This window comes from Cornus florida, unplaced genomic scaffold (assembly GCF_030987335.1).
Source record: "Cornus florida cultivar Cherokee Brave unplaced genomic scaffold, ASM3098733v1 CherokeeBrave_3.0.0_Hap2_Chr11, whole genome shotgun sequence".
Taxonomy (NCBI): domain Eukaryota; kingdom Viridiplantae; phylum Streptophyta; class Magnoliopsida; order Cornales; family Cornaceae; genus Cornus; species Cornus florida.
In genome coordinates this window covers 77,614,939-77,629,402 of record NW_026775581.1, presented here as the reverse complement: position 1 = coordinate 77,629,402, position 14,464 = coordinate 77,614,939, and the positions used below count along the sequence as shown (strand labels likewise).

Sequence of the window (14,464 nt, the reverse complement as noted above, 5' to 3'; positions counted from 1 at the left end):
AAAACTAGACTAGTTGCTCAGGATACACATAAATAGAAGATATAGATTTTAATGATACGTTCGAAGTTGTAGGAAGACTAGAGTCAATTAGAATACTACAGTCATAACTTGTCACGGAAAGTTCAGGTTATACCAAATGGATGTTCAGACCATATTTCTAAACAGTATACTACATTAAAGGTTTTTGTGGAACAACCCAAAGATTTTGTAGGCCCTGAATATCCTAATTATGTGTATAGGCTTAAGAGAGTACTATATGGCTTGAAACAAGCTCCTAGAGCTTGGTATAAGAAACTCACTATTTAATTGCGGAGAGGATTGAGAGGTTGCAGCGTAATTTTCTGTGGGGGGGTAGAGGTGAAGAGTTTAAGTTTCATTTGGTGCGATGGGAACAGGTTTGCAGGCCAATTCAGAATGGTGGGTTGGGTCTCCGTAGATTGGTGCCTTTTAATAAGGCCCTCCTTGGGAAATGGTTGTGGAGAGACATTGGCTTTGGAGGAGGGTTGTGGCTTGTCGTTTTGGGGAGATCAGAGGAGGGTGGAGTTCTCTGGAAGTAAGGGATCCTTGGGGGGTGGGGGTCTGGAAATTTATTCGAAAGGGTTGGGATGAATTTTCCAAACACATTCGGTTTCGTCTTAGAGATGGGAGGAGGATTTGTTTTTGGGATGATGTGTGGTGTGGAGATGTTCCTCTCGCTCTCGCTTTTCCTCAGCTCTACAGGATTGCTTCGGATAGACAGGCCTTGGTGGTTAACTGTTATCATCTTGATAATGGGAGACTGGTTTGGGATGTTCAATTTAGGCGTCTCTTTCAGGATTGGGAGATCAAGGAGGCCATTCGTTTCTTGGAGCTGTTGTATCGCCAGAGGATTGTGGAGGAGAATTCGGATTGTTGGTCTTGGGTTGCAAACTCCCAAGGGTGTTTTGAGGTGAGGTCTTTCTTCTAGTGTCTCTCGTTTGATCCTAGAGTTCGTTTTCCTTGGAAGTCTGTTTGGCGTTCTAAGGCTCCTCTCAAGGTGGCTTTCTTTGTGTGGACTTCGGTTCTGGTTATGATCTTAACCCAGGATAATTTGAAAAGGAGAAGCCAGGTGGTGGTCAATCGTTGTTATATGTATCATCGTGATGAGGAATCAGTGGATCACCTTCTCATTCATTGCTCTTTGGCTAGAGAGTGTTGGGATTTGATGCTTGGCTTAGTTAGGTTTTCTTGGGTTATGCCAGGATCCGCTAGAGGGTTGATTGAGGCGTGGAGAGGTTGCTCTGTGGGGGTTCATAGTCAGGATGTGTGGAGGGCTACGCCGCTTTGTGTGTGGTTGTGTATTTGGCTTGAAAGGAATAGGAGATATTTTGAAGGAAAGACGATGTTGATTCTGGTGCTTAAATTCTCGATTCTTTCCACTCTTTCTTGTTGGGTTTCAGGGAGAGATCATAGATCGTTGGAGGAGATTGTTGACTTTTTGGCCTCCTTAAAGGCTTGAGGCCTTTGTGGTCTTTTGTATTTTTATTGGGATCCGCTCCCCTTTTTGAGCGTTTTTTAATAAAATTTTATTTATCAAAAAAAAAAAATTCTTATAACAAAATTCTAAGAGAGAGGAGCTGATAAGACAGTATTTATTAAGAAATTTGAAGACAATCCCTTAGTTGCCCAAACATATGTAGATATTATTTTTGGCTCCAAATCTGATAAAGAGCTTATGAATATGCTGAACAGAAGAAAACTTTAGAAATAAGCAAGGTTTGGCAGGTAGTGTAGATGATTGAATAAGCACATCTGATGGTTGTTTCTATCAAGGCAAAACTTGGTAGCTTGGTCTAGTAAGAAACAAGATTTTGTTTCCATGTCCTTGCAGAAGCGAAGTACACAACAGAGCAGCGGGGAGTTGTTGTACACAACTTCTATGGATGAATTATATGCTAGTGGACTGCAGAACTAAGAATATAGACACAAGACATCATTTTATTCATGAACAAGTTGAAGAAGACATAATGAGTCTTGAAAACCTTAACATTGATAATAAATTAGCAGATATCATGACAAAACCATTATACCCAACTACGTTTGAATACCTTAGGAAGGCTATTGGTGTTTTTTCTTGTGATAATTGAATTTAATTTTATTTATATATATATATATATATATAGGGAAGGCAATATTGCACTGCCCTTTTTGATAAATGCACTCAACTTTTAAATTGAAATGACATTAGTGTCCCTAACTCATAAATAAAAAATATTTGAAGATCAAGTATTAGGAATATTTTTGACATTTATATTAAGAACAAGACAAAGAAAGAAGTTCATTTATCAAAAAGAACAGGGTGAATAACCTCCCTATATATGGTAGCATACATTATAATATTTAGTATGTGTTCATTTTTACTTTTTAGTTCCATGCATATGTGATTCTTTCAAGTTGTGTAAACTGATGAAACTAAGAAATTTCCTGGGGAAAAACAAAACAAAACATGATGAAACTAAGGGCACGTTTAGTAACGTTTTCGTTTTTGTTTTTGCATCTTAAGAAAGCAGAAACATGATTTTGTTTTCTTAAGTGAAAATAGAAAACAGAAATGTTGTTTATTAACACTTGTTGTTGCCACAAATTTGAAAACATAAAACAATAATTGTGTTTAGTAATACAACATATTTGTTACAAAATGTACATAATATTCTTTAAATTTTTTATTTTTTTCATGGCAAGAATTTAAGGAGTTAGTGATTAGAGGGAAGGGTAGATGATTTGAACACGAACTCTCGGACACAGGGAACAACCCAACCACTCAGGCACGACACTTGCTTCCATTAATATCAAAAAGACACGAACTCTCGGACACAGGGAACAACCCAACCACTCAGGCACGACACTTGCTTCCATTAATATCAAAAAGCCATAAATCTAGAAAATCTAATTTAAAATTATAAATCTTAAAAATACTCAATACATCATAAGTACAAAATTAGATATACCATGACAAAAACATTCCCACCAATTATGTATATAAATACATGTGTATGCATGATGTATACATTTATCATGTGATATATAATATATTTAGCATATGATAATTTATTATGAATAAAAAATATTAAATAATATATCTTATATGTAATAAAATATATATTGTGTTATAATATTGTAAATTAATTATAATTTAGTATTTACATATAATATAATATAGATATGATATATAATAATAGAAAATATCTACTGCTTAATAGTTTAATAACATTATATTCTATATCAAAATTTATTTTGTCACAAAAAATCATTTACATTATTATTTAATATATTATATATTAAAATATATTTTTATCAAATAAAAAGTAATATATACTATTTAATTTATTCTATATTAAAAATATATATTTTTGTTAACATTTAATATGCAACATAGTATATAACACAAATATTATGAATTTTACTTGAAATGAATAGTGCCTGTGCACTAACATTAGTGAAAACGTTTCTCTACTACAGTGTCGAAAACATAAGAAACATCATTTTGATGTTTTCTCTTTTCTTCACAAAAATTGAAAACGTTTTCTGTTATAAAAAAATAAAAACATTTTATTGAACGCGATTTTTGTTTTCGTTTTGCCTTTTTAGAGGTTGACAACAGAAAACAAGAAATGTTTCTCGTTAGTAAACGCAGCCTAAGATTGCAACATACAAGAGACATTTATTATTTAATAATATGAAAACAAGTGTTGAAATTGTCATTGGAGATAAGCTGATATTTAGTTGATTTACTTCTCTTCCATTAGTTCTTGACTCAATGGAGTTCATTTGTGTACACATGAGAACACCAAAGAGTACTCACTATTTAGATTTGATCTGAAACATGTGAATGTTATCTTGATAATTGGGGAATTTGAGATGACTACCTACATGACAAAAGACCAAAAAAAAAAAGAAAAAGAAAATAATAATCATAATAATAATATCACAAGAAAATAAATATACAAAAGAAAAGTGTCGATGCATAAGAAACTCTGGAAAGGCTACCTATGGGATTTGTTTGAAGCTCCAAGACAAAAGTAAAATTATATATATATATAAATGACTAATATTGTCTTTGGAAAGAGCTGGTGAGTAGTGTGGAAGCCTTCAAGGTTTGGATAAGTAAAATATATATACTGAATGATATATGAAATAAATTCAAAGGCCCATGTTATTTTTATTTTTTTTATTTTTTTATTTTTTTTGTCTAGAAATCTTCATGACTGATTACTAAATAACATGAACATTGTCGATACTCAAATCAATATACTTAATGATTTAGTTCATCACTTTCACACATAAGGCAACAAAGTTAGACATCTTACTAATGGTTAAAAAGTTAAACTTATTGAGACTTTCTTCATCGATATAGTGTAGCTAGACACTTTGATCTATAATACTTTGTGGAGTAATGTGTTGTTAGCAGTGTCATTATGTTATTCAATGATGAGGATGGAGTAAAAAATTAAAAATTAAAAAAAAAAATTAAATTAAATTAAATTGTTTAAATTTTTTGATTCCTTTGTTTTTAATCTCTCCCCCAAAAGTTTCACTTAATATTTTCGTCTACTCCATAACAAAAAGGAGGATAAAGTGTGAATAAATGAGATGGCATATTGGGGGTAGAACAAAAGGGAGGATAAAGTGTGAATAAATGAGATGGCATATTGGGGGTAGAGGTGAGTGTTTTATATAGCAAAGTTGGGATATAGTGGAGTTTACATTTTTATTAGACCGTATTTTGCTTGGGAATGTTTTGTGTCCCAAAGATCATAGAAAAGCATAATCTGAAGTTGATCAAGATCAAGTTGTTCGTGACCGTTACTGGGTCTTTCTTTATTTCTTTTTATGTACATATAAGAGTGATTGGATTTTTCAGTTAAGTCAATCATTTTAATGTTTGTATTGTATGAGTTTTGTTTCGAAATTGCTAAAGGAAGAGACTGTTAGGTAAATGAGTAATGTGTTTGACACTTTCTTACTCTCTTTCTTTCTTGTATCTTTGGACTTGCCCTTGAGTACTTTCATTTTCTAAGACTGCTTTAGCCATCTGCCGTCTTGTCAAGCGAACTGTTGTAAAAATTTTGGTTTAATGCGTTAGTGTCAAGAGTCATGAACAGTACAACTGTGAAAGACAATGTTGAAAAAGATTAGCGAAGAACGTGGAACAAAATAAACATTTTTTTTCCTATCACAATCTCTATCACATATCTAGGGCACATGTAAATGACATTATAAAAACCTTAGATGACCTAATTTTAATCTTGGCGAGGCTCAAAAATAAATTTTTTTTTTGCTAAATTGGTTCTTTAAATTATGATTTTTGAAAAGAACTCATTACTAACTTTTTAATGAAACAGAGTGAACATCAAACAATAGGACAATGCATTGAAGGTCTTCCAGTAAGCTTTGAATAATTAGTAGATCGATCAGAATATAGTTAGGAATTTTTCTTTGACATTTTAGGTGTCGATCAAACCCTACGAAAGTTTTATTTTTGGAAAATATCTCAAAATCAAATTCTACAAGCATTCAGCTAACTAAAACATATGAACTACCTACATTGGCTACAGATACAAATTATAGTCGGTCTAGGGTAGAGATATGCCTCTAATCATCTAAAGAGCAAATATCCTAGAGAGAGAGAAATTCCGTTTTACTCAATCTAGGATTTCCTTTTACAATTCATCATATGTGATTCAGTATTCGACAAGGAGAACCACATTAGATTACCAAGAAAAAGCAATTCAAGTAATCAGAATACCGAGTAGAAGATTTGAGCCATGAAGAAGCAGATTACGTGAAGCAAAGACCGTTAATGGAGAGATCAGGGGCCTGAACACTCGGAGTATGAGTTTGGTTACGGCTTGTACCAAGAGGTAACTAGGTTCTTCAGCGTGGGAAAAATCAAACTTGAACCTACTTGTGACCCTTTTCTCATAGTGGATTGTTCATGATTGGACTAGGTCCCATAGTTTTTCCCTGTTTAGAATTTTCCAAGTAAAAATCCATGTCTCTACTCCCAATTCAATCAGAGAAAATTGAGCAACTAACTAAAATTTAAAATCAATATCTGCCCCCCCGGCGTATAGTTTACTGCTCACACTGTGACCTAATCAGAACCTTCTTTGGTAACAATCACATAGTCTATCAGTCCTATTGGAAAGTGGCCGCAAAAGTTGTTTGGGATAAACAGGTGGGTGGACTGAATACTGACCTAACATTCCACAATTGCTCTTTATACTCAAACTAGCCTTCTCATGCCTATTTGCACTACAAATAGGCATGTTTTTGCTGAAAAGATCGGAATATATTCATAGCTATCAGATGATATCTGAACATGCTTTCTTGTGACGACATTGAAGTACTCCTATTTGAGATGATACATGTTATGCAGACATGTCAGTCTTGTGGGATCAACAAAGAAATATTAAAAATAAAATAAAAATTATAATAGTTAGGTCGTTGGGTAGAAAGTAATATGGGGGTGTGTGCACACGCACGTAGAGAGTAATATATATGCATGCATGTATAGGCACATGCAGGTAACAGCAATCAATAGGAAGTGTACATGAGTTCTTTTCAGGAGAGGAAGGGGTGAAAGAAGAAGAAAAAACGCCATGCCTCTTTAAATGACACTAGCGTGAGTCTATAGGGATAATATTTTCTGTGCCTATGCACAAATGACTATATCAGAATCCTAATAAAGCATGAGATGCAGAAGTATTCCATGAAACAGAAAATAAAGATAACATACCCCAAATTTGTGGAAGTAAAGCTTCCGCCAATAAGCTATGGTCTCGCCACTGTCCAAACGAACAGCATCCCCAGGGTTAACATTACATAATCCTGAATGCTGCAAAATAATTGCAATTAGAACTGTTTAAACACAAACATACATTTACAGCAGTGCAGCTGTGCTTAAGTGCCACAAGATATATAATTATTTGATGAAATAATCATAGTATCAAAATAAAGCAAATCACCAGAAATTACCTCACAAAACTTGGAAATCGACATGTGCCAACCATGACAAGAGCAAACAATGCCCAGAAGTCCTGTATTGCTGAGAAGCAGATCGCCACCTTTTCAGATTAATAAGAGATCAGCTATTAGACTGCAGTACATATCATGCAAAAAGAGTTCACCAAAGCAACAACAGGGAGGAAACCTTGAGCACTCACTTGCACCCAAACAAAACACACGAGGGCAATCACTTGTATTAGTAGATGAATGATGAGAAACAGAAGAGTGACTTTGTAATGGAACTTTTTGTGATGCCTGAATATTCGTGCCATGAAACTTCCCAACATTAGGAAGGGTTGTAGTAGTAAGCCATCCCCCACTCACAGAAGAAATATCATTTACTTTCTCATTGACAGGAAGTGTGCCATGGATGACCACCTTAGCAAGTTCCGAACTCTGAAGATTTAAGTTTGCAGCCTGATGTACATCCTGCAACCCAGAAGCGCTGCAGTGATTTGAACTTGCCCTCGCCCTGGATGAAACAATTGGACAAAGATTTCCTCCCATTTTTGGATTTTGGTTCCTAGGATTTTCTGATAATAGCCCAGGAGGTGCAAATGAAACACTACTTCCAGCAGCACTGACCACGACACCGTTGCTCTTAACAGGAATTGTGGAGGCATTGAATGGCTTCGGAATTGACAATTGCTGTAAATCGCCTTGCACTAATGATGGTGGACCAGAAAGGAGAGATAAAAATGAACTTCCCAGCTCAGCATTGCCTAAGTTATATGAACTTAAGGTTGAAGTCTTTGGAAACATAAATTCTGGTATCATTCCACGGGCTGCTGAACTTGGCTCTTGTGCAACATGTAAGTAGCAACCTCCATTCAAAATCTATATGGAGAAGAAAAGGATCCAAACACATTAAGACCAGAAAAATATAGCTGATATAGATCTCAATCCTATAAATGAATGAAAATAAAAAATAAGAAAGAGAGGACTTCTGGAAATATCATCTCACACTCTGTAACTTTTTGCTTCCAAGCATGGCCAGGAACAGAAGAAACCATTCCCAAGTTCTGCCATGCTAATGTTCCTTTCCTCTTCCTCGTAAATTGCAGTCACATTTTCACTCGCATCTCCTATCTTGTCTTGAAAAAGTAACAATAAGAAGAAATTTGAAAATAACTATGATTTTAATCTTTTTTCTTTGCAAATTTTCGCTTGCTACTAGGTCCTCTTTTCCAAAATTATCCCAGATACTATGTCAGGATAGACTTCAAGGCAGATAGTAACCATTTGATCATATCCAGGAACGAGTTTAAAATTTGCACTACAAAAACTCATGAAATGGTTATTGAAAATCAGCACCACAGCCCTATTATTTGTTTTCCAGCTTTGCCATGCACAAATCCATTCAACTTTGTTCTCACGCCCTATTATCTTATTTTTATTCATCGATCTTGTCACTTGAATACTTGATAATAAGAACATGTGACACAATGGTCCCAGAGGGTCCCTTTTTACCCTTTAAATAACACCTTCTCCCTCTCTCACTAATATTTCTCCAACTTTATACCCAGATGCTCATTTAGGGAAAAGCTCAGTCACAGGCTCACAGCAGAAAAGTTTACCTTCACAACCACAACAATACAAAATTGCCAATATCACCACCACCACTAGTCATCCTCGTGGTTACCATGGTTTCAAAGGTCAGGCAAATTCAAAGCGCGACAGCCAGAGGTCCTGACCACATTACATGCTGTGACAACAGTGGACGAGTGTTCATGTGTGGTGCTGTTATTGCATCAGTATTGGAATTTTAAAAGTTAAGATGTTATTCATTATATAAATTTCTAAAAAGATTTCCAACTTAGATATGCCGTTCGACTTAACAACTAAAACTTGAGCTGCTAAGATAAAACTACAGGTTCAAAAAAGCCTTGACAATTTAATTGATGTTAAGATGAGAAACTTAAGATCAATTCTCTTCACTCGTTATTCTTAATTGGGTTTAGGTCTTCATTTCCAACCTTAATCGACTTAGATCAAGGTTGGAAATCAAGTTTTCTAGGTAAGACCTAAATTTAAAGTTTTTGGATTAACAAACAATTATCATAAATGTAAATGTATCATTAAAATAATAATAATAACCAGTACATCCTACTGCATTTTAGGCTTGTAGAAGTACTGAAAATCTAAACAAAGCAGTGTTCCCCACCAACAGTGACAGAAAACCATTTTAAAAACCTAGACAGAATCATCTCTACATGCTCACTAAAAATCACTAAATAAAAAGAAAAATTATGAGATTATATCATTATAGAGTTAAAACATGTGTATCACCGTTGTCTGAGGAGACATGAGACAAAAATAAAACTCCAAAAAGACGAGGAAAAGAAAAAAGAAAAGATATTATGACTTCAGAATCCTAATTCCCAAAGGTTATGTTGTTTACACCCCCATCCAGCATTATCAGAACGGTGGCTGCGATAACAACTATGACATCTTTACCATTTCAACATCTAAGTGGTGTAACGTTAGCGAACTTTTTTTTTTTGATTGGACGCTAGGAAAAAAGGAGGAATTACCAATGAAAAAAATAGCACTCTTCTTTTCTCTACTTATTTTGGAATTGGCAATTGGGTACTAAATTACGTCATTTATCCCAAGAAAGAGTTGCCCCCCAGTCTTACACAAAGCAGGTCTGAATAACGAATGGTCGCTTCCTCAAATCACTACAAGTGACGGAGATACACGATTTAAAAAACGGAAAATCCAATATTTAAAAATTGTATCTAGAATGACTGCTTCGCTTTACATCCGTCCCAAGGTTTAATTTCATATGCAAAATCAAAACCGTGATCATCACCAGGTCCAGCACAGGTACAATTTCCCTAAGCGACATGAATTTGATTTTTTTTTTTTTTTTTTTTTTTTCCCTTCTCCATTTAAATCAGAATAGTACCCTATTCTCTTACCAGTAAGCAGTAATTGCAAGATTTTATAATATCCTTTCTAATATTACATAATGGTTCTAGCGTCTCAGTCTACTTTCAATACACCATACTATCATAGTGCTTTGGCAAGCATGCCCACAGCACAAGTTCCCTCGTTTTTTTCATTATAGGAGAATAACTTCCCCAATGGAGTTCACTAAATGTAAATTTCTATAATAATTAAGATAAAGGAAGTATTTCATGTAATCAGGAAAACATCCAACGATCCAAGTGTATCAACTACGGTGGAAGTTCAACAAACAGATCAAGAGTGGAACTCGAGGTTACCAAGGAGTCCTAAGGTCAGGGCCTTGTTTAGATGATTAATGTGGCTTCTCAAGCGATGGTTATGTCACCATGTGTCGAGGTATTGGTATCGGGTACGATTACATATTGAAGTACTAGACTAACCTAATAATTAAATCTCTTTTTTTTTTGGTTAAGTATTAAAAAAGGGTCAAAACGGAGAACACCCAAAAAATAACTACACAAAAGAAAACATCACTATAACCTCAAGCTATTAAAAAAAATCAACAAATTCCTCTACAAATGTACATATATGCCCTTTAACCCCAAAAAAATAAAGAACTTAAAATAGAGTGCTTCAGTACCCATATTGATGCTACTACACCATCTTTTTTCTTTTATAAGTATAGATGGTACTACAACTTCAAAAGATCTCCTATTTCTCTCCCAACATAAACCCCGCCAAATATATAGTGGACCAACTCTCAAAGTATCTTGAGTTTGTCTACCCACTGTACATCCCCTTTAAGACTCAACTCTCAAGAGTTTCTGAAGCAGAAGCCGGCAACAATCACTGCATCCCAAACACTGCCAAGAACATAGCCCAAACACCTCTCACCACTGGACAGTGCAAGTTGAAGAATTGCATTATTGCACAGCTTCTTCAAATTGTCTATTATGATCAAGATCCTCCCAGACCTACTTTGCGCCCATATAAAATGCCACCTTAAAGGGGTTTTAGCTTTTCCCATCGCTTACCATGGCAAAACGTCCTTCTGATCTCCCTAAAGAGCTAAGTAATAAGATCTAACCGAAAAGGCACCACACCACACCTGGCCCGCACCCAGCACCACGCATCATTGCCCGCCCTATCCATTGGCTACTAATAAATCAAATCAAAGAAGGCTAAGACCTCTTCCAATTCCCAATCATGAATGAGTCTGCCAAACTGAGCATCCCATATCACGGCAAAATCATCAAGACGATGACAGTTAGCCACCTTATGATCGGTGGGGCAGTTGCACCTACCCAATTTAATTTATTTTTTATTGAAATAATTATAAAATTGTCCCCATATTGCTTTGTCCCCCTTAATAAGGATGAAACATTCAAATTCCATTATTTATTAAAAAAGGATATGACATAATTACCTCTCAAAAAGTGGATTTAAGAGTACTTCAAAAAACAACCATGATATGTGAGAGTGCTTTTGAAGGACATTTTTTTCAGTTCATTTATTTATGAGGGGGAAAATGTGTCGTGCGAGAGTTCTTTGTGGAGTGCAAAAATCATTTCCCTATCAAAATTTCCACATCTCTCTAGTTTTATGGAATTCTTTTATCTTATTATTATTCAAAATCAACCCTCACTACAATAAAATCCCAACTCCATCATTGAGCAAGGACGAAAGGAAAATGTAATACCATTGGGAATTTTGGAAAATTTGTAAATCCATGGGAGAGAAATTGATTTTTTTGGACATATTGAGAGTTTAGAGGACCCCATTTGGCTTCTTGTAGCTTTTTGTGGGATGCCTTCCCCTTTTGAAGGCTTTCTATTGATACTTATCAAAAAGAAAGGGGAAAAAAAAAACTAATTTGGGAAAGAAAGTCAAATTTGCAAGGATTTATCATAATATATCCACTTTCTGAATCTATCTCAGCCCTGAAAGAACAGCACTTTACCCTTAGCGTAGCATTGAGATTAGTCTAAAAAACAAACTTGTTTGGGAAAGAATATCAAATTTGCAAGGATTTATCATATTTTATCCACTTTCCTTCTCAACACAAATCCTCTTCAGTAATCAACTTTCCATCTCAAGGCAAGTGTTAGCCTTTAAGAGTATACTTTAGGACCTTTTCGAATGAGACTCCTAGTGGAGAAATGTATTTTTTAGGAGAATCTAGGGATCATTAGTGGAATTAGGAGAGAAACAGGCCCACAATGGAATTGGACTGGAATTGATGAACAATCAATACTGCTCGCCTCAATAGCAACAGCAATCGGCCTATTTATAGCCCCATTTTTCAAGTCGATTTTGCTTTGAACTAAAGCTTGAGAATTATTTTTTTTTCCCTGGCAACAGAACAATATTTGAGGTTGAGGAGAAACAAGATAGTGCTTATGTCAATGCAACGATCTTGTCAAGTTATCATGCCTACCTCTACATTGAGCCAACGGGATGCTTCCACATGCACTAAGACTACAATTTGGATGAAGTAGGGGTGGAATTGCATTATAGGTATCAGAATATCAGCTCCACCACATCACTTGCTAGCTGTACATAGATTTCTTTCATTCAAAGTTGCTGTTACTTGCTTCCTCAAATCAAGTAGTTGACCATGAATATCTCAACTTGCTATTTGTTTCCTTAGATAGAGGACCTAACTGAGAGATACTCTCTTGTAAAGTCTATATATACCCTCTTGTAACACATTGAATATATATCATATTTCTCCCAATACTTCTCTGTTAGTGTTGTTTATTATGGTATCAGAGCACCTCTGCTCACAACTCTGAATTTTCTATCAATCTGTCTTTTCTTAATTCTTCAATTCATTCACAATGGTTGATCCAACAGACATTCAAAATTCTGAACTTCAAGGGTCAAATGATCCTTTCATTGTCCATCACTCGGATAGCCCCACAGCTATCCTTGTTTCTCCAATGTTGTCCAGTGACAACTACAGTATCTGGTTACGATCTATTTCGAGGACCCTTTGAGCCAAAAATAAAATAGGTTTTGTAGATGGCTCAATCAAAATCCCTACTAATCCAAATGAAAAATCCAAGTGGTCTAGATTTGACGATCTTGTTGCCTCATGGATTCTCAATTCAATTACACCGGAGATACGTGGGAGTATTCTCTATGCGGATACTGCTCGTGACATTTGGAAGGACCTACGAGATCGATTCTCACAGACTAATGCACCAAAAATCTACCAACTCAAGCAATCAATCTCCTCGCTCAAGCAAGACAACACTACGGTATCCGTCTATTTTACTTTACTTAAATCCCTATGGCATGAATTAAACTCCTTATCAACTGTTTCCGTTTGCACTTGTGGCCATGGATCTGCCACTGCAACTCGGCTTCAAGAAGACCGTGCAATGGAATTTTTGCAAGGTCTTCGTGATTGTTTTTCAACCATCCGTAGTCAAATTTTACTGATGGATCCTTTTCCTAGTGTTGCCAAAATTTACCCTCTCGTCAGGCAAGAAGAGAAGTAGCATGAAATACATGCATTGTCCAATCCCGTTCCTGAAGCCGCGGCCTTGAGTGCTCGATTCAATGAGAATAGAACTAACAACTGAGCTTCGGGTGCAAAGACAACTCAACAAAATTTTCAGCCACAGAACAATGGCACATTCTCTAGGGACCACAACAACAATTCACACCAAGAACAGCGTGGTGGGAAACCATGCCCATTTTGCGATCATTGCGACCGATTGGGACATCATAGGGGTACATGTTACAAGCTTCATGGATACCCCAACAAAAACATCCAAGCTAATGCAGTTTCAGCAGACACATCTCACTATTCAGCCACACCCCCCTATTTTCTCCACCGAACAATATAACAAGATCTTGAGCATGCTTGAGTCAAGTAGCCCCACACCACAAGCAAATTTGACAGGTTTATCTCTTTCATGCTCATCTAATTCTATATGGATCATCAATTCTAGCGCTGCTAATCATGTCAGTTCCTCATTACATTTTTTCCAACCTATACTATTTGTTCCAAGCATTCCACTCTTAAGCTTCCAGATGGAACGGATCATTTAATTACCCACATTGGTAGTGTCATTCTCTCACGATCGATGCGTCTTGATAATGTCCTCTTTGAACCCACCTTTCAATTTAATTTGATTTCTGTTAGTGAATTGGTCCAGTCCCAACCCATCTCTATCTCATTCACTAACGATTCTTGTATTTTTCAGGACCGGTTATCGAAGAGGAAGATTGGATCAAGACGCCTACATGAAGGACTTTGTTACCTTCAATTAGCCTCTGTTTGCTCTGTTCAAAATTCTACCACCAATAATTTATGGCATCGTCGATTAGGACATGCGTCTACTGATCGTTTGCAAATGCTAGGTAAGCAATTCCCTTTTATTCGTTGTCCAAATAATAACACTTGCATTATCTGCCCGCAAGCTAAGCAAACTCGTTTATGTTTTCCAAATAGCTTAATCAAGACTAGTAGACCATTTCAAATAATTCATTGTGACATCTGGGGGCCATTTTC

The 14,464-nt window shown here is 35.8% G+C and overlaps 1 protein-coding gene across 4 annotated transcripts in view; it reads right to left on the bottom strand.

The window, feature by feature from the left end:
* The window catches only part of LOC132282660 (uncharacterized), a 50,069-nt gene that overhangs the window by 26,040 nt on the left and 9,565 nt on the right, over window positions 1-14,464 (bottom strand). For 3 of the 4 annotated variants that reach the window (XM_059784400.1, XM_059784398.1, XM_059784401.1), the window contains 3 exons: window positions 7,185-7,863; window positions 6,997-7,085; window positions 6,758-6,856 (listed from right to left, as the gene is read on the bottom strand). In XM_059784400.1, the coding sequence (XP_059640383.1) occupies window positions 6,758-6,856; window positions 6,997-7,085; window positions 7,185-7,863 (867 nt within the window). Of the gene's footprint in view, window positions 1-6,757; window positions 6,857-6,996; window positions 7,086-7,184; window positions 7,864-7,990; window positions 11,135-14,464 lie in introns of those variants that run through there. The other variant, XM_059784399.1, reaches the window with a different exon arrangement.